Raw genomic sequence first — 25,251 nt, forward strand, 5'->3', positions numbered from 1 at the left:
AAATTCTATTGTTCTATGGTAATGAATAGTCTTTAATCATTATTACATGATGATTGGGCTGCTTATTCTCTGGGGATTCATTTGACTCCTCACACCATTGCAAAAACAAAACTTTCCACCCTCACAAACCATGTTCCAAGTTGCGATAACCTCACAGATAACATCCATGTGGTGACACATTGAGAAACTGATTAGGCTGGAACAGAAATATGCTTGAGAAATTATTAACAACACAAAATTGAAGAATTGCAGACATCTGATAAAGTTACATACCAGTCCAAGGATGACCCCCAGCACTCGCAGATAATCATGTTCTTCTCTTCCCCTCATGGGACTGTTACTTGAAAAATAACAGGATACTGGTGAGAAGATGGGGCAATGGTACTCAGTGAATTGCTTATTTGGAGAACTGGTGCAAGTATAATGTGCCAAATAGCCTCATGCACTCTAACGATTGTATGATTAAAAAGTGAAGGATAATCAGAGGATTTTACATCCTGGTTTGCTGCCTGTGAGTATTTCTCAATGCCTGTTTGATGACACCACTGTTGCTGGATCCTGGAGATTTCTTACAGTTGACACCAGAATGCAATTAATGTTGAGAAAGGTGAAATCCAAGCCACAGTGATTTCAAAATCTTTGTGGGCTGGTTTCTTTGAAGTCAACAGTGAGCACCACCCCATTGCTGATGACTGCAAAATCCAGGCCATGGTATTTTTCCACCTCTGACTGCAGCCTGCCTCAAAGTTTTACATGCTGTGCTAAATTGTATTTGCTCACTTGACATGGAACCAAGCGGAAAATATATTTATTTTGGAGAGTGGTGTTGGATGGAGCAAAATTGTGAATCAGGAAGAGTATACTCCACCTATTATTTTCTATTTACATTTCTGCTATTGCACCAAGGTTCAGACCAAGCACACAATGTATTACAGCGCTATAATTCTGAATGACTTACAGCAAAATCTTCATCAGAGTCACAGTGGGCTTGTTTGAGTTTCTAGTGATGAGTGTAGCTACTGTTTTTTCCACAGGTGGTGACTTCATAGGTAACAGGTCTGGCCTTTAAGGTGTTTATTGATTGTGTAGTTTTTCATGCATGTGATTTATTTTGGAAATGTATGTTTCTTTTATTAAGTCTTGAAGCATTGACTTTGTAGCCTTTATTCAACTGAATATTTTATTTCCTGAAAATAAAATATAAAACTGAATTGTTTTATTTTTGAATGCTATGGAATAAATATCAGCAATTTATATAGTTTCCAATGACATTTTCCTCTTGGGATTCTTCTTCAACTTGCTGCACACTTATTTAAATTCTGTTGTTTTGTTTGATTTTAAATAAGATAAAATGTAAAGAAGTGCCTGATACAGTTGAACAAAATATTAAGAATCTCATGAAAAATAAACCTATATTATCCTAATTTTTTTTCAGGTGCGCATTGAGACAGCTACAACCTTGAAGCTTGATATCCTTTTCAATATATATAGGAATATATTATTTTAATGATATGGCCACTTGTGTTTTCTCTTTGAAATTACTTAACTATTTGGTCCAGCATTATTAGAATGATGTATTGTACGATGCCTGAATAGTAGGAAAGCTGCTGTGACTACAGAATTGTCTGCTAAAATGAATACTGCTTATTTTGGGTACACATTTTGGGGTAGTGCAGAAGTAACTTTGTGTTTGCAAACATTTTATTTTGCTTTACTATGTGGCGTCTCTATGTTCTTATAATTAACGTTTCCTTCCACTTCTCTGCCATTCTTTCCATGTTTCGCTGTGTGTAGTATTGTGCTATCTTGATAACCATTTTCTTTTGTTATCCAAAGTACTTTACTACAAGTAAATCCAGTAGAACAAAGGCAAAGTGTAATTCAGCATGCCTCTCAGTATCTTGCCATTTATTGTATATTCCATTGTTTTGTTCAAACCTCCCCAAATGCATTATCTCACACTTCTCTGGGATGAATTTCATTTGCCACTTTTCTGCCCACCTGACCATTGCATTGACAGCTTCCTGCTGTCTACAGCTACTCTCCTCACTATTAATCTTGCAGCCAATTTTTGTACTGTATGCAAACTTTGTGATTATTCCCCCTGACATTTGCGTACAATCATTAATATATACCACAAAAAACAAGCCACGAGCCAATTTTGTATCCAGCTTGCTACATTCCCATGGGCTTTAATTTTTTTTCCATCATGACATTCAGTACCTTTCACATTGTTCACATTATCTTTTTATCTTATCGAGTCATAAAAATTTACAACATGGAAATAGGCCCTTCGACCCAACTTGACCGTGCCACCCAGTCTTTTTGTATTTGTTCATGGGACGTGGGCATCACTGGCTGTGCCAGCATTTATTGCCCATCCCTAATTGCCCTTGAGGGGGCAGTTAAGAGTCAACCACATTTTTGTTGGTCTTGAGTCACATGTAGGCCAGACCAGGCAAGACGGGCAGATTTCCTTCCCTTAAGAACATTAGTGAACCAAATGGGTTTTTCTGAAAGTCGACAATGGTTTCATGGTCATAATTAGACTTTTTTTTAAAATTCCAGATTTTTATTAAATTCAAATTGCACCATCTGCAGTGGTGGGATTTGAACCTGGGTCCCCAGAGCATCACTCTGGGCCTCTGGTTTACTAGTCCAGTGACAATACCAGTAGCGCCTTTACCACAAAGCTGGTCCCAATTGCCCGTATTTAGCCCATATCACTCTCTATCCATCTTACTCATATAACTGTCTAAAGGGCAGCACGGTGGCCTAGTGGTTAGCACAACTGCCTCACGGCGCTGAGGTCCCAGGTTCGATCCCGGCTCTGGGTCACTGTCCGTGTGGAGTTTGCACATTCTCCCCGTGTCTGCGTGGGTTTCGCCCCCACAATCCAAAAATGTGCAGAGTAGGTAGATTGGCCACGCTAAATTGCCCCTTAATTGGAAAAAATAATTGGGTAATCTAAATTTATTAAAAAATAAATTAAAAAATATATAACTGTCTAAAGGCTTTTTAAAAGACAAAACTGTTATCGCCTCTCCTGCTGCCTCTGGCAGCTCGTTACAGACACTTGCCACCCTGTGTGGAAATAATTGCCCCTCTGGACCTTTTGTATCTCTCCCCTCTCACCTTAATCCTATGCCCTCTAGTTTTAGAGACCCCTACGTTTGAGAAAATATGTTGACTATCTACCTTATCTATGCCCCTCATTATTTTACAGACCTCTATAAGATTACTCCTAAGCCTCCTCTGCTCCACCCCAGTTTATCCAACCTCTCCTTATAAGTCAAACCATCAAGTCCTGGTAGCCATCCAGTAAATCTTTTCTGCACTCTTTCTAGTTGAAAATATCCTTTCTATAATAGGGTGACCAGAACTGTACACCGTGTTCAAAGTGTGGCCGTACTAATGTCTTGTACAACTTCAACAAGACATCCCAACTCCTGTATTCAGTGTTCTGACCAATGAAACCAAGCATGCCAAATGGCGCCTTCCCCACCCTGTCCCCCTGTGACTCCACTTTCAAAGAACTATGAACTTGTACTCTGAGATCTTTTAGTTCTATAACTCTCCCCAACGTCCTACCATTAACTGAAAGCTCCTGCCCTGCCTTGATCTACCAAAATGCATCACCTCACATTTATCTAAATTAATCTTCATCGGCCCACTGGCCCAATTGATCAAGATCCTGTTGCAACCCTAGAAACCTTCATCACTGTCCATTTTGCCACCAATCTTGGCGTCATTTGTAAACTTACTAACCATGCCTCCTAAATTCTCATCCAAATCATTAATATAAATAACAAAGAACAGTGGTCCCAGCACTGATCCCTCCCTCCAGTTTGAAAAACAGCCCTCTATGATCACCCTTTGTCTTCTGTCATCAAGTAAATTTTGTATCCATTTGGCTACTTCACCCTGGATCCTGTGAGATTTAACCTTATGCACAACCTATCATGTGGTACCTTGTCAAAGGCCTTGCTAAGGTCCATGTAGACAATGTCGACTGCAGTGCCTCATCTACCTTCTTGGTTACCCCTTTAAAAAAACTCAATCAAATACATGAGACATGATTCTCCACTCACAGAGCCATGCTGACTGCCCTTAATCAGTCCTTGTTTCTCTAAATGCCTGTAGAACCTGCAAGCCTTCTTAAACAAAGGCACAACATTTGCTATTCTCCAATCTTCAGGAAACACACCTGTGACTGTCAACGATTCAAATATCTCTGATGGGGAACTCGCAATTTCCTCCCTAGCCTCCCACAAAGTCCTGCGATAAATTTCATCAGGTCCCGGGGATTTATCTATCTTGATGCACTTTAAGACTTTCAGCATCTTCTTCTGTGTAATATGTATAATCCTCAAGGTATCACTATCTAATTCCCCAAGTTCCCTAACATCCATACCTTTCTCTTACCAGTGAGAAATATTCATTTAGGATCTCACCCATCTCTTGTGGATCTGCACATAGATGACCTTATAGATCCATTAGAGGTCCTACTCTCTCCCTCGTTCCTCTTTTGCCCTATATGTATTTGCAGAAGCTTTTGGGAATCTCCTTTGCCTTATCTGTCAAAGCAATTTCATGTCCCCTTTTTGCTCTCCTGATTTCTCTCTTAACTCTATTCCGACAACATCTAAACTCTTCAATGGATCCAGCTGCCTAAGCATGTCATATGCCTCCTACTTCTACCAGCCTTGCCCTTCACTCTAAAAGGAATGTGCTCACCCTCATGTGCTTATCCTCCTCATCTCTGTTTTAAAGGATCGTCCCATTAGTCTGAGGTAGTGTCCTCTGGTTCTAGTTTTTCCTACAAGTGGAAACATCCTCTGCACGTCCACTCTATCCAGGCCTCGCAGTATCCTGTAAGTTTCCATAAGATTCCCCCCTCATCCTTCTAAACTCCAACGAGTACAGTCCCAGAGTCCTCAACCGTTCCTCATACAACAAGTTCTTCATTCCAGGGATCATTCTTGTGAATCTTCTCTTGACCCTTTCCAAGGCCACCGCATCCTTCCTTGGTTACGGGGCCCAAAACTGCTCACAATACTCCAAATGGGGTTTTATCTATCTTAAAATTAATGGAATTATGGTCACTGGTCCCAAAGTGATTCCTCACTAACACTACTGTCACCTGCCCGTCCTTATTTCCCAAGAGGATGTCAAGTTTTGCCCCCTCTCTCGTTGGGCCATCCACATACTGAATGAGAAATTCCTCCTGAATACACTCAACAAATTTCTCTCCATCCAAGCGCCTAATGCTATGTTTGTAAGAGTTCTTACTGTGCCCACCCCAGTCCAACGCTGGCATCTCCACATAATGTCTAAGGATGTGTAACAGATTGTCTTGGGGCTGAGGCCGTGCTGACGGGTTGAGATAGAGCAGATTGTCCTTGGGCTGTGTGGTCATGTTAGAGGACTCTGCATGGCACGCATGTCTTGGTCCCCATCTTGGGTGGGGGAAGGCCTCGCTTGGCAGTGACGGCAGCGCGTTTTGCTATTACCTGGGTACGGGCCCCCCTTGGAGATTGGACTTTCTGGTCCAATTTCCCCTCATCTCCATCTTAAATGGGAACCCCTATTGTTGAACTGTGTCTCTTCCACAAGGTGAAACGTCCTCTCAGCTTCCACCCTGTCAAGTCCCATCAGGATCTTGTACGTTTGAATAAAATCACCACATATTCTTCTAAATTCCAAACCTGCCCACCTTTCCTCATAAGATAACCTCTGAATCAGTCAAGTGAACCTTACCTGAAAAGCTTCTTATGTAATGATATCCTTAAGTAGGGAGAGCAAAACTGTACACTGTAGATGTGATCCCACGAAAGCCCTGTACAACATCGCAAAATGTGCTTGCTTTTATATTCCATTCCCTTACAAGAAACAAAAAACATCCCATTTGCCTTCCTAATCACTTGATACCACAAGTAATCACTTTTCAGATTCCTATATCAGGGCACCAGATCCCTCTATACCACTGAATTTTGCACTGTCTCTCTCTCTTTAAATAATCCACTGCTTTTCTATTCTTGCAAAAGCAGGCAACCTCACGTTTTTCCACATTAGGCTCCATCTGCCAAATCTATGCCCACTTGTTGATTTACGGTGGTCGCGAGGAAATATGTTGATTTCAATTGATTGCAATTTTAACTGTTTTCTGGTTTAGATGCATTTCATTAATTCAAGCCCCCCTCAAACTTGTGGTTGCCAACTATAGTTCTATCACGAGAAAACGTAGGTTTTTCAGTGGTGGTGGTGGTGGACATTTGCAGATTGCATGGGGAGACTTTATTAATCCAATGGATTATTTATAAAGATATTTTTTTATTGGAAATATTGATAGCATTGCAAGAGCACCAAAAGTTTTGTTCTTTAACTCGATCACCTGTAGATGACTTTGAATTTAGAACAGAACAGTTTGTACCAGTAAGTATTTTTCTCTGTGCCTTTTTTCGTAACTTTAAAAGTGAAAGTTTTCAATAATCAATATTTTACAAGGATTTTCTGTTGATGGTTGAGAGAAAATAGATATCAGTAGAACTAAAACTAAACTGAAATGACCATTGTATTGACTAAACCCATGAATTGTTCTAGACTTCTTCACTAAAATGCATGTGTAACAAATGGTAATTACCTTTTAAGGCGAGTTGAAAACGGTGCCTTTCATAATGTTATGAGTAGGACAATTGTATAATTGCAGTCTTCAGTTTTTTTGAATGTTTTTTTAATAAAGACGAGAGGAGTCGGACGGGTAAACAAATGACGAATATTTATAAATACAACTATTTGATGTGAGGGGCCCGGTTATACCTCACCGGGTCCTCTCTGTCGGTCGGTTCCTGACTGGCCAACCTTTTATACAACATGGTTATCAGCCCCGTAGTTAGCGGGGGAGCTCATACTCCAGGGAGAACAATCGATCCCGCCCCCTGTATCCTGTGCAGGTTGTTACAGCTTTCATTGACTGTGCATCTGACATAGAATATAGAACATACAGTGCAGAAGGAGGCCATTCGGCCCATCGAGTCTGCACCGACCCACTTAAGCTCTCACTTTCACCCTAACCCCGTAACCCAATAACCCCTTTTTGGTCACTAAGGGCAATTTATCATGGCCAATCCACCTAACCTGCACGTCTTTGGACTGTGGGAGGAAACCAGAACACCCAGAGGAAACCCACGCAGACACAGGGAGAACCCCAAACAATCAAGTTAATCATAACAATGGGACGTGGGATGGACGGACATTGCGCAACAATCGCCAGACAGGAATGTTCCCTTCCAGTCGGGGAACTCTTCAGCAGTCAAGGGCGTTCAGCCTCTGATCTTCGGGTAAGCGTTCTCCAAGGCGGCCTTCAGGACGCGCGACAACGCAGAATCGCCGAGCAGAAACATGTAGCCAGGTTCCGCACACATGAGTACGGCCTCAACAGGGACGTTGTATCATAGAACAGTACAGCACAGAACAGGCCCTTCGGCACTCAATGTTGTGCCGAGCCATGATCACCCCACTCAAACCCACGTAACCACCCTATACCCGTAACCCAACAACCCCCCCCCTTAACCTTACTTTTATTAGGACACTACGGGCAATTTAGCATGGCCAGTCCACCTAACCCGCACATCTTTGGACTGTGGGAGGAAACCGGAGCACCCGGAGGAAACCCGCGCACACACATGTCGCATTACATTCACCCCCCACCATCTGGACTGGGCTTGCAAAATCCTACCAACTGTCCTGGCTTGAGACAATTTACACCTCTTTAACCTGTGATTATCCCTTTCTTCAGTTGCTCTGTTTGGGCCTGTAAAGACAATTACCTGCAAAGACTCTCATTCAAAGTGTTGTATTGCATCTTTGACTTTGTCTATATATATCTGTTTCTGGAACCTACCTCTTCATTCACCTGAGGAAGGAGCTGTGCTCCAAAAGCTAGTTATTCGAAACAAACCTATTGGACTTTAATCTGGTGTTGTAAGACTTCTTACTGTGCTCACCCCAGTCCAACGCCGACATCTTCACATCGTAACAATAGGGGTATCAGGTTTTGAACATGAGTGTTTTGAAGACTACAAAGGTATTTCAACACCAGAATTTTAGAGGTGAAAGAACAGTAATTGTTTATCCATCGAATTGAATGATTTTATAAATATTGTTTCATTGATTTTGTTATTCTTTTTCTGTCCTATAAAAAAGTATATACATTTCTGTCGGTGTGCAGGCCAAAACCTGTTGTGGTTGTAGATCTGTCTGCCCAGCTGTGATTTGCTGGACGGCGGTCAGTTTGCCCTTGTTTCTATTGTGGGAACATAATCATTTCAGCACACGAGAAGGCCAATTAGGCCCATTCAAACTATGCTGTCCCTCAGTACGGTCACTCCCCACCCCGGCCTCCCAGTTTCACAGCTCTTCACCTTAATTTCCTTCAAGTCCCCATCAATTTAGTTGTCAGCTTAGTTTTTTTGACTGACATTGTTCTGCACTCAAGCTATCCTCTGCTCTTTTTATATCATCCAAAGTGTTGAATTCTGTGGAGCCTTGTAAATTGCACAAAAGTTGTTGTGCCGAATTTCCAGCCACTATTTGATGGGCATACATTTTGTGTTGTTCTATGGATCCAGCAATTCAACCTAAACAACAATAGCACAAGGCAAGTTAGAGATTCCTTGGAAGTATTTCATCAAATGTCAACTAGAATAAAAAGAATACAAGTGAACTGTCCTCATTTCAAATGCATTTTTATCTTCCAACATCAGTCTACCTGTGTGAACAAGGAAATTTAAAGTACAGAAAAAGGAAATTGAAGTATCTGTGACTAAGATTTAATAAAAATGTGTTGACTGAGATATGGGAAAATATATGTAGGCCCAAGCGTTCTTTGGGGGTGGGGGGGTGGAGAACAGTTGGAGTGGGCTGCACCTTATGACGGACCTGAAAATTTGTAAATACAACATTAATTATAATCATTGTGGTCCCTTTATACATAGTGATTTTCTCATATATAATTACATTTATTCCAGCATGACTTTCTCTTTATAAATCAATGTTGGTTCTCTTAATTCAATTTGTAGCTCAAAGTATTCATTAATTTCACACCATATTATAGAGACTAAAAGTTCATTAATATTTGAACTGAACTGATTTGCTTGTGATTTTTGAAAATTTTAACATTTATTGTTGGGAGCTGATCTCACTGGCAAGTCTGGCCCTTATTGCTCCTCCCTTGCCCTGAGAAGGCAATGCTGGGCCTTTTTCATGAATCTCTGCAGTTTGTGTGATCGTGTTACTCTTTGTAGTGGTTTGATCCAATTTACCTGGATAAGTGCAGCTCCAACAAACCTCAAGAATTTGACACTATCCAGGACAAGGCAGCCCGCTTGATTGGCACCTCACTCACAAACAATTCACTCCCTCCATCACCAACAATCTGTGGCAACTGTGTGCACCATCTACTAAATGCACTGCAGAAACTCACCAAGGCTCCTTTGAAAGCACCTTCCAAACCCACGACTGCTACCATCTAGAAGGTAAGTAAGTAAAGTTGTTATAGTCCCAGACGATCAGAGGCTGCTTTCCCCTTTGAGGGGGAGAGCTGACAAGTGGTGATTTAACCTGAGGATCACCACACTGCGAGCGAGGGGCAAGGTTGAGAAGGAGGACTTTCATGAATAATCTCAGCCGGTACAAGAATTGAACCCACGCTGTTGGCCTTACACTGCATCACGAACCAGCTGTCCAGCGGACTGAGCTAAATTGGCCCCTCATCTAGAAGGACAAGGGCAGCAGCAGATACATGGCAACACCTCCATCTTGATGTTCTCCAAGCCACTCACTTCCCTGATTTTGAAATATATTGCCATTGCTTCACTCCCGCTGGGTCCAAATACTTGCACTCGCTAACAGCTCTGTGGGTGTATCTATAGCACATGGACTGCAGCAGTTCAAGAAGGCAGCTCACACCGCCTTCTCCTGGGTAACTGAGAATGGGCAATAAATGCTGGCCTCACCAACGATGCCCACATCCTTTGAATGAGTAAAAAAAAACTTGCCTAAAAATATTAATCAACTGTTTGGATGTTTACTAGTTGAACGAACCGCTTCTTGGTAATTTTTACTTATGTCTGCCTTTCATCACCATTTTTTTTTCAAACAGAATCCTCAATCTCCCATTTGGAACCTGAACTCATCCATTGAGTTACTGTCCAGTAGCATATTCACAATACAGAGATTTCCCAGCTAATTCGTGTCGACTTTTTGAATGGTGTATAACATTTGCCATCCTCCTGTTCTTTGACTTGAATGCTTCCCCACATTCTTTTGAAAATGATGTTTGATGCTGCTGCTAAATTTTCCCAATCACTTTCACTGTTGTGGAGTGCATACTTTTGATCCTATTGACCTTTCTATTTTCAGTACTATTTTAGTACTGTGTGGGCGTTACAATACTGAACACCACTGTAAAAGATTCGGAGACCTCTTGCTGTGTTCTGATGTTGCGATCATGCTTTGATTGTGTTAGTCCATTTGCCATTGGGCATTGATCCATTGCTACAACGCAGAACAGGTTATCCTCAACACCTAACGTTTTCCTGTTTTAACATTTGCTAACCTTATTCATCCTTTCACTAATTTAGTTATAGCTCAAAATCCAGTGATCCATACATTTCAAAACATACTTTGATCACAATTGGTAACATAGTTCAGACATATGTCCCTACTTCCCTTTTGTTATTTAACTATTAATTCTTATGATCAATCCCTGCTACAACATGACAATATAATGTGAGCCACATAGGCAGCAATTAAGTAATGCACCTAAAGTTAACCAGGAGCTAATAAAAAAATGCATAAAAAGAATCGGGCTCAAAATAGAAAATACAAATAGGTACACATTTTCTTTGGAAGTGTCTGTAATAATTAATGTAAAATAGTTAAAAGCATCACCATCATTCCTTCACTTGCAAAACTTGCAAAAGGCCTAGATAGAGTGGACATGGAAAGGATGTTTACACTCTTAGGAAAAACTAGAAACTGAGACCACAGCCTCAAACTGAAGGGACGATCCTTTAAAACTGAGATGAGGAGGAATTTCTTCAACCAGAGGGTGGTGAATCTGTGGAACTCTTTTCCGCAGAAGGCTGCGGAGGCCAAATCACTGAGTGTCTTTAAGACAGAGATAGATCATTTCTTGATGCATAAGGGGATCAGGGATTATGGGGAGAAGGCAGGAGAAAAGGGATGAGAAACATATCAGCTGTGATTGAATGGCGGAGCAGGGTCGAATGGCCTAATTCTGCAAAAACAAAGGAGTCTGCACCGACCCTCTGAACAAGCACCCTTCCTCGCACCCTATCCCCGTAACACCACCTGATCTACACACATTTAAACACTAAGGGACAATTTTATCATGACCAATCCACCTAATCTGCACATATTTGAACTGGGAGGAAACCCATGCAGACACAGGGAGAAAGTGCAAACTCCACAGAGACAGTCAGCCAAGGTAGGGATGGAATCTGGGTCCCTGGTGCTGTGAGGCAGCAGTGCTAACCACTGCCACCTTGCTGCCCATAGGTAGGTATTTGGCGTGGGACTTATGATTTCTGCTTGCATTTGCTATTTTCAGTGACTAACAGACTCTCCCTTGTGGCAGAAACTCAGGACAGGATGTCCAGGGGAGGTCCAAATAGCAGAACAGTTGTTGTCCAAAAGCAAAAAAAGGAGAAATGGACGATTCAGACCAAACATGCAAAGAAACGTAAACAGAATGGGGCTGAGTTTACAGTCTGAAATTGTTGAATTTGCTTTTAAGTCATGAGGTTGTCAAGTGCCTAATTGAAAGCTAAGGTGCAGTTCCTTGAGATTACATTGACGTTCATTGGAATGCCATAGTATACTGATGACAAAAAGGTGAGAGAAAAGCAGAGAATTAGAATGACAGGTTGTCAGAAGCTTGGGGCCATTCTTGCAGACTGACCAAAGATGTTCTCTGAAGCAGTCACCCAATCTGTGTCTGGTCTCCCGAGTGTATAACAGACCTCATTGTGAGCAACGAATATGTATACTGAATTGATAGAGGTAGATATGAATTACTCTCTCACCTGGAAGAGTGTTTGCGATTTTAAATAGTAAGCAGGGAGCAGTTAATGGATTTGTAATGGAGACTGAAGACAAATCAGCTTTAAAAGAAAATCTAAAGCAGCCATTGCTGCCTAGCCGTAATTGTGGAGTGTTGATCCCTACAGGCTGTGGCCAATGGCTACAGATGGCAGTTCTGGTGGAGCAGTCTCTCACGGGATTATTCGTCCGGACACCTTGTTGAACTAGTCGTGTTTTGTCCCAATGTACAAAGCCCGCATGCTGACTAGAGGTTGAGTCAACATAGGGCCCATTAATTACCCTCTTATTGTCCCTCCATTACTTGCAGGCGGGTAGCTATTCTCATTCAAAGCCAGCTTCCGGCATCAAACTGGCACAACAGCTAGTGGCATGAGATTATGGGACTTGTTACCTCTGATCGCAACCTCACGACTGACTGAAAATCCAGCCCAATTTGTCCAGGCTGTTTTCCAGAGCTAATGTAGGCCATTAGTGGCAATAGTAGTCCTGTCTGCTAGTTGCATCCCATTATTTGACAATTTGCTCCTTCAGAATTAAATTATTCAATTTGATCCTGTTGGTTTTGCAACTTTGTCTCATATTTTGGGAAATTCACCTGTGAGGATGTAGTCATTGTCCCCAGCAACAATGTTATAAAGTGCTCTCGTTTAGTTTTTTATTTCAAAGACAAATGTGACTTGACTTGAATTCTATTGTCCTTTGGCAATGCACGTTTGCTGCTTTCCTAAGAGATGATGACAATTTATTAAAGTTATTTTTTGAGATTAAAGCTGGTTTCAAAGGTTTCATAAAATTATAAATTGTGGAAATTTTGTTTTGAAGTAATAAATATCTGCAAGGCCACATGCACAATGAACAGTGAAGCTATCATATATTTAATGCTGGTATAAAAGCTAATTAAGGAAGCTAATTGAATGGAAACTAAACGTATACATGAGGGAAGGTGAACCACTTTTTCTAACAAATGACGAAAGTCGGACGTTGGCAAAGAATTGGGAACAAATTGCTCAATTATTCTGACAGAGTGGGACTGGAATATGCTACAGTGATCCCAAAAAAAATCATTTTGTAGAATTGAAATATGGTAAATTTGTGACTTCTAGTGTTTATTTTTGTTGACTTGGCATTTGATCTTTGCCATAATCATTACAAATATTCTGTTTGTGCTATCATTTCGAGTACCTGCAAAAGTTCTGTAATTACAGCATAATTATTTATTTTGTTCTATAGTACTTGGAAAATATTTTCAGTCTACTCTTCCATTTGTTGCAAGAAGTCACAGAATGCGATACGAAAATGCATGTATTGCACGTCATTTCCTGTGTCATCGAAAGAGTTGGAATGCAGGTAATACTCTGGAAATCGTTATTTTCCAAATCTACTTTTTAAATCTTTAAGTATCAATTATTCAGTGCACTTGTAAGTTTACAATTATTTGAATGAAAAACGTGATCAAACATATGCTCATTTTCCAAGTATTTTTTCCGCACTGGTTTACACTCGATCCTTCCTCTTTTGGAACATTATTTGGTGACAGCTCTTCATATCTGGACAATCCTGTTCTCACTCCATGTGCACTTTTGCACTCAGTTGTTATTTTAGAATCAGGATCAGCTGTCTTAACTGTAAATTTGGAACAGAAAGATATTAAAGGTTTAGGCTGATGGAACTGCAATTCCCATGGGCAGAGAAGGCTACGTTCTGGATCTTTCTATATCTCATTAGTCATACAAAAAGGATCCACAACATTAGATTTAAGACATGGTTCTTAAGAGATGCTCCTTGAAAAAGGGTTTTTCACAATGATGATAACACCCGCCCAGTTAGGAAATCTCAGCTTTGCAATGGTCCAGTGGTCATTGATATCAGTGCACTAACTGCAATCTGATATGCTCTTATTGCGTGGAATTTGGTCTTCTAAATGATACTTGATTACAAGTTGTTCCTTCATATGTTTAATATTCAGCTCTGCTGATCACAGCTGTTTGACAAAGTCATTTGTTGCATCCTTCGTGTCTATTTTTTTTCAATCTTCATCTTACAGTGTGGGTGAACATGCCATTTTTTTACCAGCTGATACTACCATCGAGAGCAATTTGTGGTTTTTAAAACCCAGCCACTGAAAGTGGATCAAAGGCATATTTAAAGCGTAGCTTAAAGTTTCATTGCTCCTCATGCAAAATATATTGAATAACACGCATGGTCCAATTAAGAAAATGGGAGCTGATGAACAGGCTCAGCTTGGGAAGCTAATTTAAAATGAATGAGCATACATGCTAAACTTAGAAAACAACAAAAGCTGGCCAACAGCTAGCCTAGCCCCAGAAAACAGACATCTCAAGAATGGACTCGAGATGTGTAATAAAGTAGTTACTTGAGCTTGGCGACTGAAGCAGTAGATACAAACAACATTCCTGCACTTGTATTGACACCTGAATCTGAAAAGAATTAAAAAAGCAAAACTTGAATTTAACCCAAAGCACCAAATGCTGTTCTAACAACCAGTTTCACCTACAACCCAATTCACTCAGACTGACCTCTATTTTTTCAAAACAAATTCACAGCACCAGAGTCCCAGGTTCGATTCCCAGTTTGGGTCACTGTCTTTGTGGAGTCTGCATGTTCTCCCGCATCCGTGTGATTTCCTCAGGGTGCTCCGGTTTCTTCGCACAAGTCCCGAAAGACGGGTTGTTAGATAATTTGGACGTTCTGAATTCTCCCTCAGTGTACCCGAATGTGCACCGGAGTGTGGCGACTAGGGGCTTTTCACAGTAACTTAATTGCAGTGTTTATGTAAGCCTACTTGTGACAATAAAGTTTATTATTATCATCATAGGCACTGGACCACATCCAATCTTCATCCTTCCATAGATATTCTAGTAGCCAAAACTTCAGATTCATATTGGTGCCTTTCTCTCTCTTTAATCAAGTTAAATTGACACTTTATCTCCTTCACCTGTCCTTCTCTCCTTCGGTGGGTGTGTGTGTTAGTCCTCTTTTATAATCTTTCACCTCTTTGGCCCTTAGCTCCTATCTCCTTTCCTTACTATCAGCTCAGCTCCTATCTCTTAACCTTTTTATCATGGCAACTTGCACTTCTCCCCTCCCTGGTACTTGCCCTCCATTTTCCTGTTGCCCACCCTGGCTTGAAAGCCCTTGGATGAGCAACCAAGTCATAGAATGGTAACAGTGAAGAGGAGAGCCATTCGGCCCACCTGCCTGTGTCGACTCTCTGTAAGAGCAACTCAGCTTGCCACACTTCCCTGCGTTGCAATTAATTTATGTTCAGACAATTATCAATTTCTTTTTGAAAGCCACAATTGAATCTGCCTCCAGCATACCCTCCAGCAGTGCATTGCAGATCCGAGCCACTCGCTGCATAACAAGTTTTTTCTCATGTCACTGTCGCTTTTTTTGTCAGTTACATTAAATTGGTCTCCTCTGGTTCCCAACTAATCCAACAATGGGGCTAGTTCCTCCCTGTCTATTTCCTCCAGACACTTCGTGATTTTGAATATCTCTATCAAACCTACTCTCAGCCATCTCTTCTCTCAGGAGAATAGCCCAAATTTCTCCAATCTAGTGGAAAGATAAAAAATTGGCTGCAAAATTAAATTTTAATAATATTTCTGTATTTTGTATTAATCGTCAAATGTGAATCCATTATTCAGCTAGCTAACCGTTTAGATTGTATATAGTAATAACTCGCTCCTAATACAATAGCTTGGATTATCTTTCATTAACCAAACCTCTTATGATGAAATTTTATGCATCATTCATGGTTAGAATTGATCTCTAATATAACAAACAGACTAAAAATTTTATAGACAGATTTAATAAAATTATTTATTTCCTGCTCCTCCCAATCAGAGTACAGTCATAAGATAGACAAGTGAGGTTCTTTTACCTAACTCTCCTCATATATACATAAAAAACTAGACTTCTCTTTAATACATTTGACAGTTTCAAAAATGATTGAAGATTTTGCCTGCACTTTCTCGCACAAGAATTTATTTTCCATGTTAGTAATTCTGTGTGAAGAACCTGTGTGAAGCAACTGAGTGAGGAGGCTTCAGGACCAAACACACCCGCTGCGCATATATGGGTGGATGTGTCAATACCTGAGAATGTATATGTAGCAGGGAATTGAACACACAGAAACATGCATTGGCCAAACTTCAAAGTTCAAACATACAGAATTGCAGTGCTATAATTTTAAAGGGTTACACGAGCTATCACCGTATTCCATTCCTAGGTTTGTTGGGTAGTGCATAAAAATCCACTCAATTACTAATATCAGATTCTAGGGGGAGGAGGTGGTGTAGATTAGGGACAGCAGAAATGGCGCAACAGGATTGAAATTGGGCTAGTAATCCAGAGACCAAGGGTAATGTTCTGGGGACCCGGGCTCACATCCCATCATGGCAGGTACCGGAACTTCAATTCAATAAAAAAATCTTGAATTATAAGTTTAATGATGAGCATGAAACCATTGTCGATTGTCGTAAAAACCATTCTGGTTCACTAATGTCCAATAGGGAAGCAAATCTGCCATCCTTACTTGGCCTGGCTGACATGTGACTCCAGACTCACAGAAATGGTTGACCCTTAAAATGCCCTCTAAAATGGCCAACAAGCTAAACAGTTGAATCCAACCATTACCGGATACCGACAGAAAGGAATGAAACCGGACCACCCGGCACTGACTCAGGCACTGGAAACGACAACACACCCAGCCCTGTTGACCCTGCAGTGTCCTCCTTCCTAAAATCTAGGGCTTGTGCCAAAATTGGGAGAGCTGTCTTACAGACTAGGAAAGCAACAGCCTGACATCGTCATACTGATGGAATGATACCTTAGAGATAATGTCCCAGGCACCACCATTACCATTCTGTAGATAGGATAGGACATACCCAGCAGAGGTGGCAGCACAGTGGTAAACAGCCGGGAGGGAGTTGCCATGGGACCCTCCTGGTGTCAGGTCAAACAAGGACAATGAAACCTCCTGCTGTTTATCACCTGCCACTTTCCCTCACTCACTGTTGAATCAGTACTCCTCCATGTTCAACACTACTTGGAAGAAACAATGAGGGTGGCCAAGGCACAGAATGTACTTGCGCTGGGTGGAGGACTTCAATATCCATCAGCAAGAGTGGCTGGTCTCACCACCGCAGACCAAGCTGCTTGTGTCCTAAAGGTGGTGAGGTAACCAACAAGAGGGAAAAGCATACTTGAGACCACATCCTCACCAATCTGCTTGCCGCAGATGCATCTATCCATGACAGTAACCGTAGGAGTGACCAGCACAGCCCTTGTGGAGGGAAGTCCTGTCTTCCCAATGAGGATATCCTCCATCGTGTTGTGTGACACTACCACCGTGCTAAATAGGCGATACTTCAAGCCGATCTAGCAACTGAACACTGGGCACCCGTGAGGCACTGTGGGTCATCACCAGCAGCCGATTTGTACTCAGCCACAATCTTTATCCTCATGGCTGGGCACGTCCCCCATTGTACTAAGCCAGGGGATCAACCCTGGTTCAATGAAGAGTGCAGGATGGCATGCCATGAGCAGCACTAACCATACCAAAACATGAGGTGCCAATCTGGTGAAGCTACAACACAGAACTACTTGCATGCTAAACAGCAAAAGCAGAGCGTGATAGAGCTAAGCGATTCCATAACCAACAAATCAGGTCTAAGCTCTACAGCCCTGCCACATCCAGCCTTGAATGGTGGTGGACAATTAGACAACTCACTTGTGGAGGAGGCTCCACAAATGTTATCATCTTCAAAGGTGTGGAAGCCCTGCACATCTGTGCGAAAGATAAGGTTGCAGCATTTGTAACAGTCTTCAGCCAGAAGTGCCGAGTGGATGATCGATCTCATCCTCCTCTTGGAGGTCCCCAGCATCACAGATGTCAGTCTTCAGTGAAATCAGTTCACTCCACATGACAACAAGAAACGGCTGAAAGCACTGGATCCCAGAACGTGCTGCTCGCCCTGGCCATGCTGTTCCAATACAGCTACAACACTGGCATCTACCCGGCAATGTGAAAAGATGCCCAGTACACAAAAAGCAAGTCAAACCAAGTGCCCCATCAGTCTATTCTCAATCATCAGTAAAGTGATGGGGAGCAGACACAATTGAGGATTTCTATGTGATGGTCCTGACAAAGGTGACCATCAAAAGGTTCAGTCATTGGGCAGTCAAGTTTGGCCTGACAGCCTACTTCTCTTCCGCAGCTATGTCCGCTCCCAGCTATCTCTGGAGGGACAGCATGCAATGTCTGTTGATATGCATCAAATTGGGAAAACTTTGGTGCATCTTTGCCCCTGGGACTGTCATTTCAATCTGTCATGTGAGAGTGCCTTTAAGAATTGGATGTTTAAGAAATGTAACTTTAAGAAATGAAGCAGATCAGATGACTGAAGTGATGTCACGGGGGGGGGGGGGGGGGGGGGGGGAGCTGAGCTCACTTCTGCTTTTTGGGAGTTTTAGTTTCAGTTTGAAGAAAGCTTGGGTGTGGCTGTGAGCTGCATTGCTGGTGATCTCTGCCATGAAGGACTATCTCTTAATCCTTTGGTGAAATCAGAATTATAAAAAGGTCTCAGCATTGAATATAAATCTAATGTGCTTCTGTTTGAAGGATTTGTTAAGTCTTTTGGATGTGTGAAGGAGCAGTTTGCAGGATTGGGTAGAGTTGTATTATTTTCTGTGTTATCTTTGAAGTAAGGGGTGTTAAGAGAGCCAATGTTTATTTAAAAGGTTAATTTGAGTTCATGGAATAAACATTGTTTTGTTTTAAAAACCATGTGTCCATAATTGTAATACTACACCTGGGGAACAAGCCGTGTGCTTCAAAAGCAACAGTCCATTGAAGGTGGGGGTTGGTTGAACTCCATGATACATTTTGGGGTTCTGAAAATACCTCTCCCATAACAATTGGGGGCTCGAGGGGGATAAAAGTATATCTGTCGGATTGGCTTTTGTGAACTTAAAGATAGTGAAGGATTGTTGCTTTTCCGGTGTGGTATTTTAGTTCAAGTGTGTTGTGGACAATGGCTCTTTCAGAGGCTCAGAAGTTTTTGGGGTGGAGACTGTCACACGCAGTACCTTACGGACAGAGACTAAAAGCAGACTGTTAGATTTGGCAAAAACATTGCAGTTAACATTACTGGACAAAATGCGAAAAGGTCAGGTAATTATGGCGGTGGCTAAGCATTTAAAGTTGCCTGAGATACAGTTTGACTCATTGGAAATGGCAAAAATTCAGTTGCAAATTTAACAAATGGAACATGAGAAAGAGTTAAAGTGGCTTGAATACACAAGAGACCACATGTCCATAATTGTAATACTACACCTGGGGAACAAGCCGTGTGCTTCAAAAGCAACAGTCCATTAAAGGTAGGAGTTGGTTGAACTCCATGATACATTTTGGGGTTCTGAAAACACCTCACATAACAAATCGCATTAGTAAAGTTTGCTTAAAAGTTTTGTTTATTTGTTACACTTTATCATTGGTGCCTCTTTGAGAAAGGGCATTTAGCTTCTTGTTATTAGCAATCTTCTGGTTGGATCAAAAAAAGTTTTAAATGTTTGATAACGGTTAATCTTCAGAAGTACAGAAAGTTTGACTTCAAGATACAGCATAGTTTCAAACTAGAGAAAGAGAAACCAAGAGTTCTTCACACAGTAATTACACACGCAATGGGTTCCTGGATGGCAGTGGCACCAAAAACTCTGGAATTATCAAAAACAATTTGATTCTCCAATGGTACAATTTGTTGTCCTTCTCGATGAATAAACTAAGATGGTTGAATGCTTCCTCATTCGTTAATATCCCTTTATTACAACATTTCCCATAATTGCATTTGATAAACAGCCATTCACAGTTTGTTGCTCACTTTGAATGTCTTTTCATCCAAATACAATTGTCACTTCCAGTAAAGTGTAGAAATATCTCCGACTGTCAGTAACAAAAATGCTAATCTGAGTGAATTGAATGCAACGATATCCAAGGATTAAATGATTCTGAGGGCTCCAGAGGAGCAATGCATCACGCCACTCCCGTGTAAATTATCTCCATGTTGTGGGAATAGCTAGTAAGCTCCCGTGTGACCTATTTTTAAGATGTGGAGATGCCGGCGTTGGACTGGGGTGAGCACAGTAAGAAGTCTTACAACACCAGGTTAAAGTCCTGCAAGTCCTGCATACGCTGCAGGAAAGGATGTCCCGAAGCGTGGTACATTGGCGAGACCATGCAGACACTGCGACAACGAATAAACGGGCATCGTGCGACTATCAACAGGCAGGACTGTTCCCTTCCAGTTGGGGAACACTTCAGCAGTCAAGGACATTCAGCCTCTGATCTCCGGGTCAGCATTCTACAAGGAGGCCTTCAGGAGACGCGACAACGCAAAATTGCTGAGCAAAAACTTATAGCTAAGTTCCGCACGCATGAATGCGGACTCAACCGGGATCTGGGATTCATGTCGCATTACATTCGGCCCCCACCAACAAGCCTGGACTTGCAGAGGCCTACCGACTGAACTGGCTTGGGACAATTCACACCTCTTTAACCTGGAGTTACCTCTCTCTGCGCATCTTTGATGATTTGATTGCCTGCAGGTGCTCGCATTCCGGGGCATCTCTGACTGTGTCTATATAAACATTTCTGGAACAAGCCTTTCCATTCACCTGAAGAAGGAGCCGTGCTCCGAAAGCTCGTGTTTGAAACAAACCTGTTGGACTTCAACCTGGTGTTGTAAGACTTCTACCTATTTTTAAGCCCTCACATAACATTTTTTTTAAAAATGCAGTTATATAGCATCTTTAATGTGGGAAAATATCCCAAGATGAAGCAGAAAAATGGATGCTGTGTTAAAGTTGGTCTTGGTGTGTAGCGAAAATTTTGATCAAAGGGGTTTCAAGGAGGCAAGGATGGCAACAAAATTAAATGGCATATTCAACTTGGAAGAAATAGACGGCAATATATTTTTCAGCAGCTACCTATTTGATTTGAAAACTTATGAGACACTATTAGGTTATGTCTTCAGTGTACTTTGGCATTTCAAAGTAACCATTCTCTTCTTGTTATTTTAAACATTTGATGAACAGTCAATCTACTTGTACATAATCAACCTTTTTCATTCCTTCTCTAATTAGTTGCCCTAATAGATTCTGTTTTATTTACAGATTCGGCCCTATGTTGGATCTTTGGTGCAATATTTGCCTTTGCTATGGAAGCAGTCTGAAGATCACAATATGCTGCGTTGTGCAATTCTCACCACACTAGTTCATTTAGTTCAGGTACAACTTTTAAGTACATTTTCTTTCTATTGTGTTTTGAATTGCAAGTGTTCCATTACTTGAACATTGCTGGGAGCCCAGCTGTTCAGAATATCAGGAGTATCTGATGACGTTACAGTAACGTATATGGATGGTTATTACCATCTTGACTCAGAGATCTTTTTTGTCTTGGATAATCTTTTTATTAGCTTTTCTCATATTTATAAATAGTTGTTACTTATATACATTACATTTTTCTTGCCCACGCTAATTTGCTTTATTTTACAGAGAGGTTTGTTTTGTCCTTCATTTGAATAACTGTACATACATTTTGCTACCCTCTGGATCGGTCTATGATATCCCCCCTTTCTCCTCTCCCCCCCATTGGTTTCAGCACCCTTCCTCTTCTCTTGTGGTTTCCCCATTCTCTCCCCCCCCCCCCCCCCTTTTGGTTCTTCATCTTTTTTTTTCCTGGCTTACTCCTCGCTGCTGGCCTCGAACAGGTTTTGGAACAGGCCGACAAACTGCCCCCAAGTATCCAGGAAGCTTTCCTCTGACCCTCGGATATCGTACTTAATCTTCTCCAGGTGGAGAAATTCTGTGACATTAGCGAGCCAGTCTTCAGCTTTGGCCGGTGCTGCCGAGCGCCAGCTGAGCAGGATTCTCCGGCATGTGATTAGGGAAGCGAAAGCAAGGGCGTTGGCCCCCTTCCCCATGTATAATTCTGGCTGCTCCGATACCCCGAAGATTGCCACTATTGGGCAGGCTTCACCCTCACCCACACAACCTTGGGCATTGCCTCGGAGAAGGCTATCCAGAACCCAGCAAGCTTGGGGCAAGCCCAAAACATGTGGGTGTGGTTGGCTGGGCCCCTCTGGCACCGCTCACATTTGTCCTCCACCTCCGGGAAGAACCTGCTCATTCAGGTTCTGGTCAGGTGCGCTCTGTGCACCACTTTGAGCTGCATTAGGCTAAGCCTTGCGCAGGAGGTGGTGGAGCTCACCCTGCTCATTGCTTCGTTCCAGAGTCCCCAACCCACCTCTGTCCCCAGTTTGTCCTCCCATTTTTGGCTGGTCCCATCCAGTGGTATTTGGGCTCTGTCCAGTAGCTGTCTGTATATTTTCCCACATAGCCCCCCCTTCTCGCTGCTTGTGCCTATCAGGTCCTCTAGTAGTGTGCTTTCTGGGGTCCAGGGTTTCTTTGCGGAGGAAGTACTTTATTTGGAGGTGTCTCAATTCCTGTCCTCTTGCTAGTTTCCACTTACTTGTCAGTTCGTCCACTGTCGCCAGTCTGTGTCCTACGTAGAAGTCCCTGACCATCAGTGTGCCCCCACCCCGCCTCCATCTTTTGAAGGTGATATCTAGCATGGCTGGGGGGGAATCTGTGATTGCCGCAGATGGGGGCCATAAGGGACATTTTGGTTATCCTGAAGTGCTATCTCAACTGGGTCCACGTTCTCCGCGTGGACGCTACCACTGGGCTCATTGTGCATCTTGTTGAGGGGGATGGGAGTGCTGCTGTGGCCAGGGCCTGGAGGGTTGTTCCTGTACAGGATGCCTCCTCCATTTGTACCCAATCTGTGTCGGGTTCTTGTACCCACCCCCTCACTTTTTCTGCCGTTGCTGCCCAGTGGTAGTATTGTAGGTTCGGTGGAAGCAGGCCCCCTCTGAATTTCCGTCTTTGCAGTGTCGGTTTGGGAATTCTCGGGTTCTTGCCCCCCCACACAAACACCATATTAGCCTGTCTATGTTTTGGAAAAAGGCCTTGGGGATGAAGATTGGGATGGATCAAAACAGGAAGAGGAACCTTGGCAGTACGTTCATCTTGATTGTCTGCGCTCTACCCGCCAGGGGTGAGCTCCACCGTTGAAGGTCTTTGACTCAGATCTAATGGAACAATTTGCAAGTATCGTTTCAGGTGGGTTTGGCTGGGAGTTTCTCCCCAGCTCTGTTGGCGTGTTCCCACAGCTATCTAACCACATTTAGTCATTTGTTCGGTCCCTGGGCAGTTTCTCTCTGGGATAGCTCACACTTTGAATTTTTTCCATCACTGGAGTGCTGAACTCGCAGACCAGACTGGCTCCTTGCAGATCGGGCCACCATTTTTGGGTGCCTCAATCTCTAAGTGGGCTTGTGGGTCCCCCATCCACGGTCAATGTCACCCGTGACGCACATGGACATTACTCCCATCCAAGGTGAGAACACCCCACAATGTGGTCACCGAAGGCCCCCCTTTTTCGGGCCTTCCCATGCCCCCTTTCAGGCCCCCTTCCACCCCCCCCCCCCGCCCCGCCCCCCACACCACACCCCCCCCCCCTCCCCGAACCTTCTTGAGGCCCCTTCATACCCGTCTTTCACCCCCACCTCACCTTTCATACACTCCTCATTCCTCCTCTCATGGGCATGGCCCCTCAGGCCCTTACCCTTGGCTGTGTCACCCTGGTGCCATGACAATGTTCTGCCACCCTGGCAGTGCCACTCAGGTTCCTTAGTGCGAGGTGCCAGCTTGGCTGTGCCAAGACAGAGGGAGACGGCGAGCCACGGTTCCTCCCAGCCCTGTCCCTGACCATACAGGGACCTCCAAAACCCTGGGAAACATCCCCCCATCCCAAGGTGCTGTGCGGCCTGATTCACATTTATGTGGACCAGTACTAATCTGCGTGATCGGAGTCGGTTAGATCATAGGAGGCCGGCTGTTAGATCGGGTGTGCATCTCGCTAGGCTCGATGGAGATTGCCCTTAATTGGCCTCAATTAGCTTCACGCCACATCTAGGCGGGATCCAAATCCCGCCAACGGGAGCGGGCTGGTTAGATTGCAAACCACTCGGCGCCTGGCATGGTTCCTGATTTGGGCTTCTCCTGCAATCTAAGTGGCCCGTACGGGATCCTTGTTGAGCATAATGCGGCCGTTAAATCACACCCAAAGAATCTGACCACATGATGGACTCAGTGCTGGGCCATTACTGTTCATGCACCTGTACCCTTGTGTGAGGCTTTCCTTTCAGAGAAAATTGAGAAACACAGCCTGAGATGATGAGCAGTTTGGAATGGTTAAATTATGGTTCGTGATTGGACTTCAGGCAAATTTCAAGTTACCCAACCAAGAAATATTATATAACTAGAATGTTAGTAGTTGTTACAATGTTTCTATTTCAAAGATATTAATTGGAAACAGTCTGGAGGTAAATATTTTCTATTGAACTCTTCCATTAGTCATAGTCATCATAAGGTTTACAACTACTGCTGTAGTTGTAAACTTGTATGAGCTTTCAGCAGCTCATACCTCCAATCATATTAAAAGTATTGACTTTTTGCGATGCTTCAACTGGGGAGTTTTTTGTTTAAATTACACTGTTGTACATTGCTTTTATAGTGCACAGCATAAATATTAGTGTGATGGGTACTGCACTGCCAAGAGTGGCTATCAGCCATACCAGACAATTGACTCTGGTAGCTATTAACTCTCAAAGCTCTGAACTGAGTATGTAGTATTGCACAGCAGAGAAACAGGACAACTGACTCAACGGGTCTATGTCACTGTTTATGGGCCACAGGATCACCCCACACTCCTCATCTAACCTCATAACATAGCCTTTCATTCATTTCTCCCATTTGTGCTTATCTCTTCTCCCTTTAAGTGCATATATGCTTGTCAACTCAATTACTGCTTCTGTTGATAAATTTCACGTTCTAACCACTCTCTAGGTAAGGAGATCTCTCCGGAATTTCTGATTGGATTTATTGGCGCCTATCTTAAATTTGTAGGCCCTAATGGAAACATTCTCTTTATTAAATTATTTTATGATCCAAAAGACGTTGGACTGGATTGTC

General features: G+C 42.7%; 1 protein-coding gene across 2 annotated transcripts in view; it reads left to right on the top strand.

Moving 5' to 3' along the window:
• ipo11 (importin 11) overlaps positions 1–25,251 on the top strand; it is a 712,587-nt gene that overhangs the window by 298,563 nt on the left and 388,773 nt on the right. For both annotated transcript variants that reach the window (XM_038791006.1, XM_038791005.1), the window contains exons 17-20: positions 1,436–1,469; positions 6,395–6,435; positions 13,360–13,476; positions 21,328–21,441. In XM_038791006.1, the coding sequence (XP_038646934.1) occupies positions 1,436–1,469; positions 6,395–6,435; positions 13,360–13,476; positions 21,328–21,441 (306 nt within the window). The remainder of the gene's footprint in view (positions 1–1,435; positions 1,470–6,394; positions 6,436–13,359; positions 13,477–21,327; positions 21,442–25,251) is intronic.

This window comes from Scyliorhinus canicula, chromosome 3 (assembly GCF_902713615.1).
Source record: "Scyliorhinus canicula chromosome 3, sScyCan1.1, whole genome shotgun sequence".
Classification (NCBI taxonomy): domain Eukaryota; kingdom Metazoa; phylum Chordata; class Chondrichthyes; order Carcharhiniformes; family Scyliorhinidae; genus Scyliorhinus; species Scyliorhinus canicula.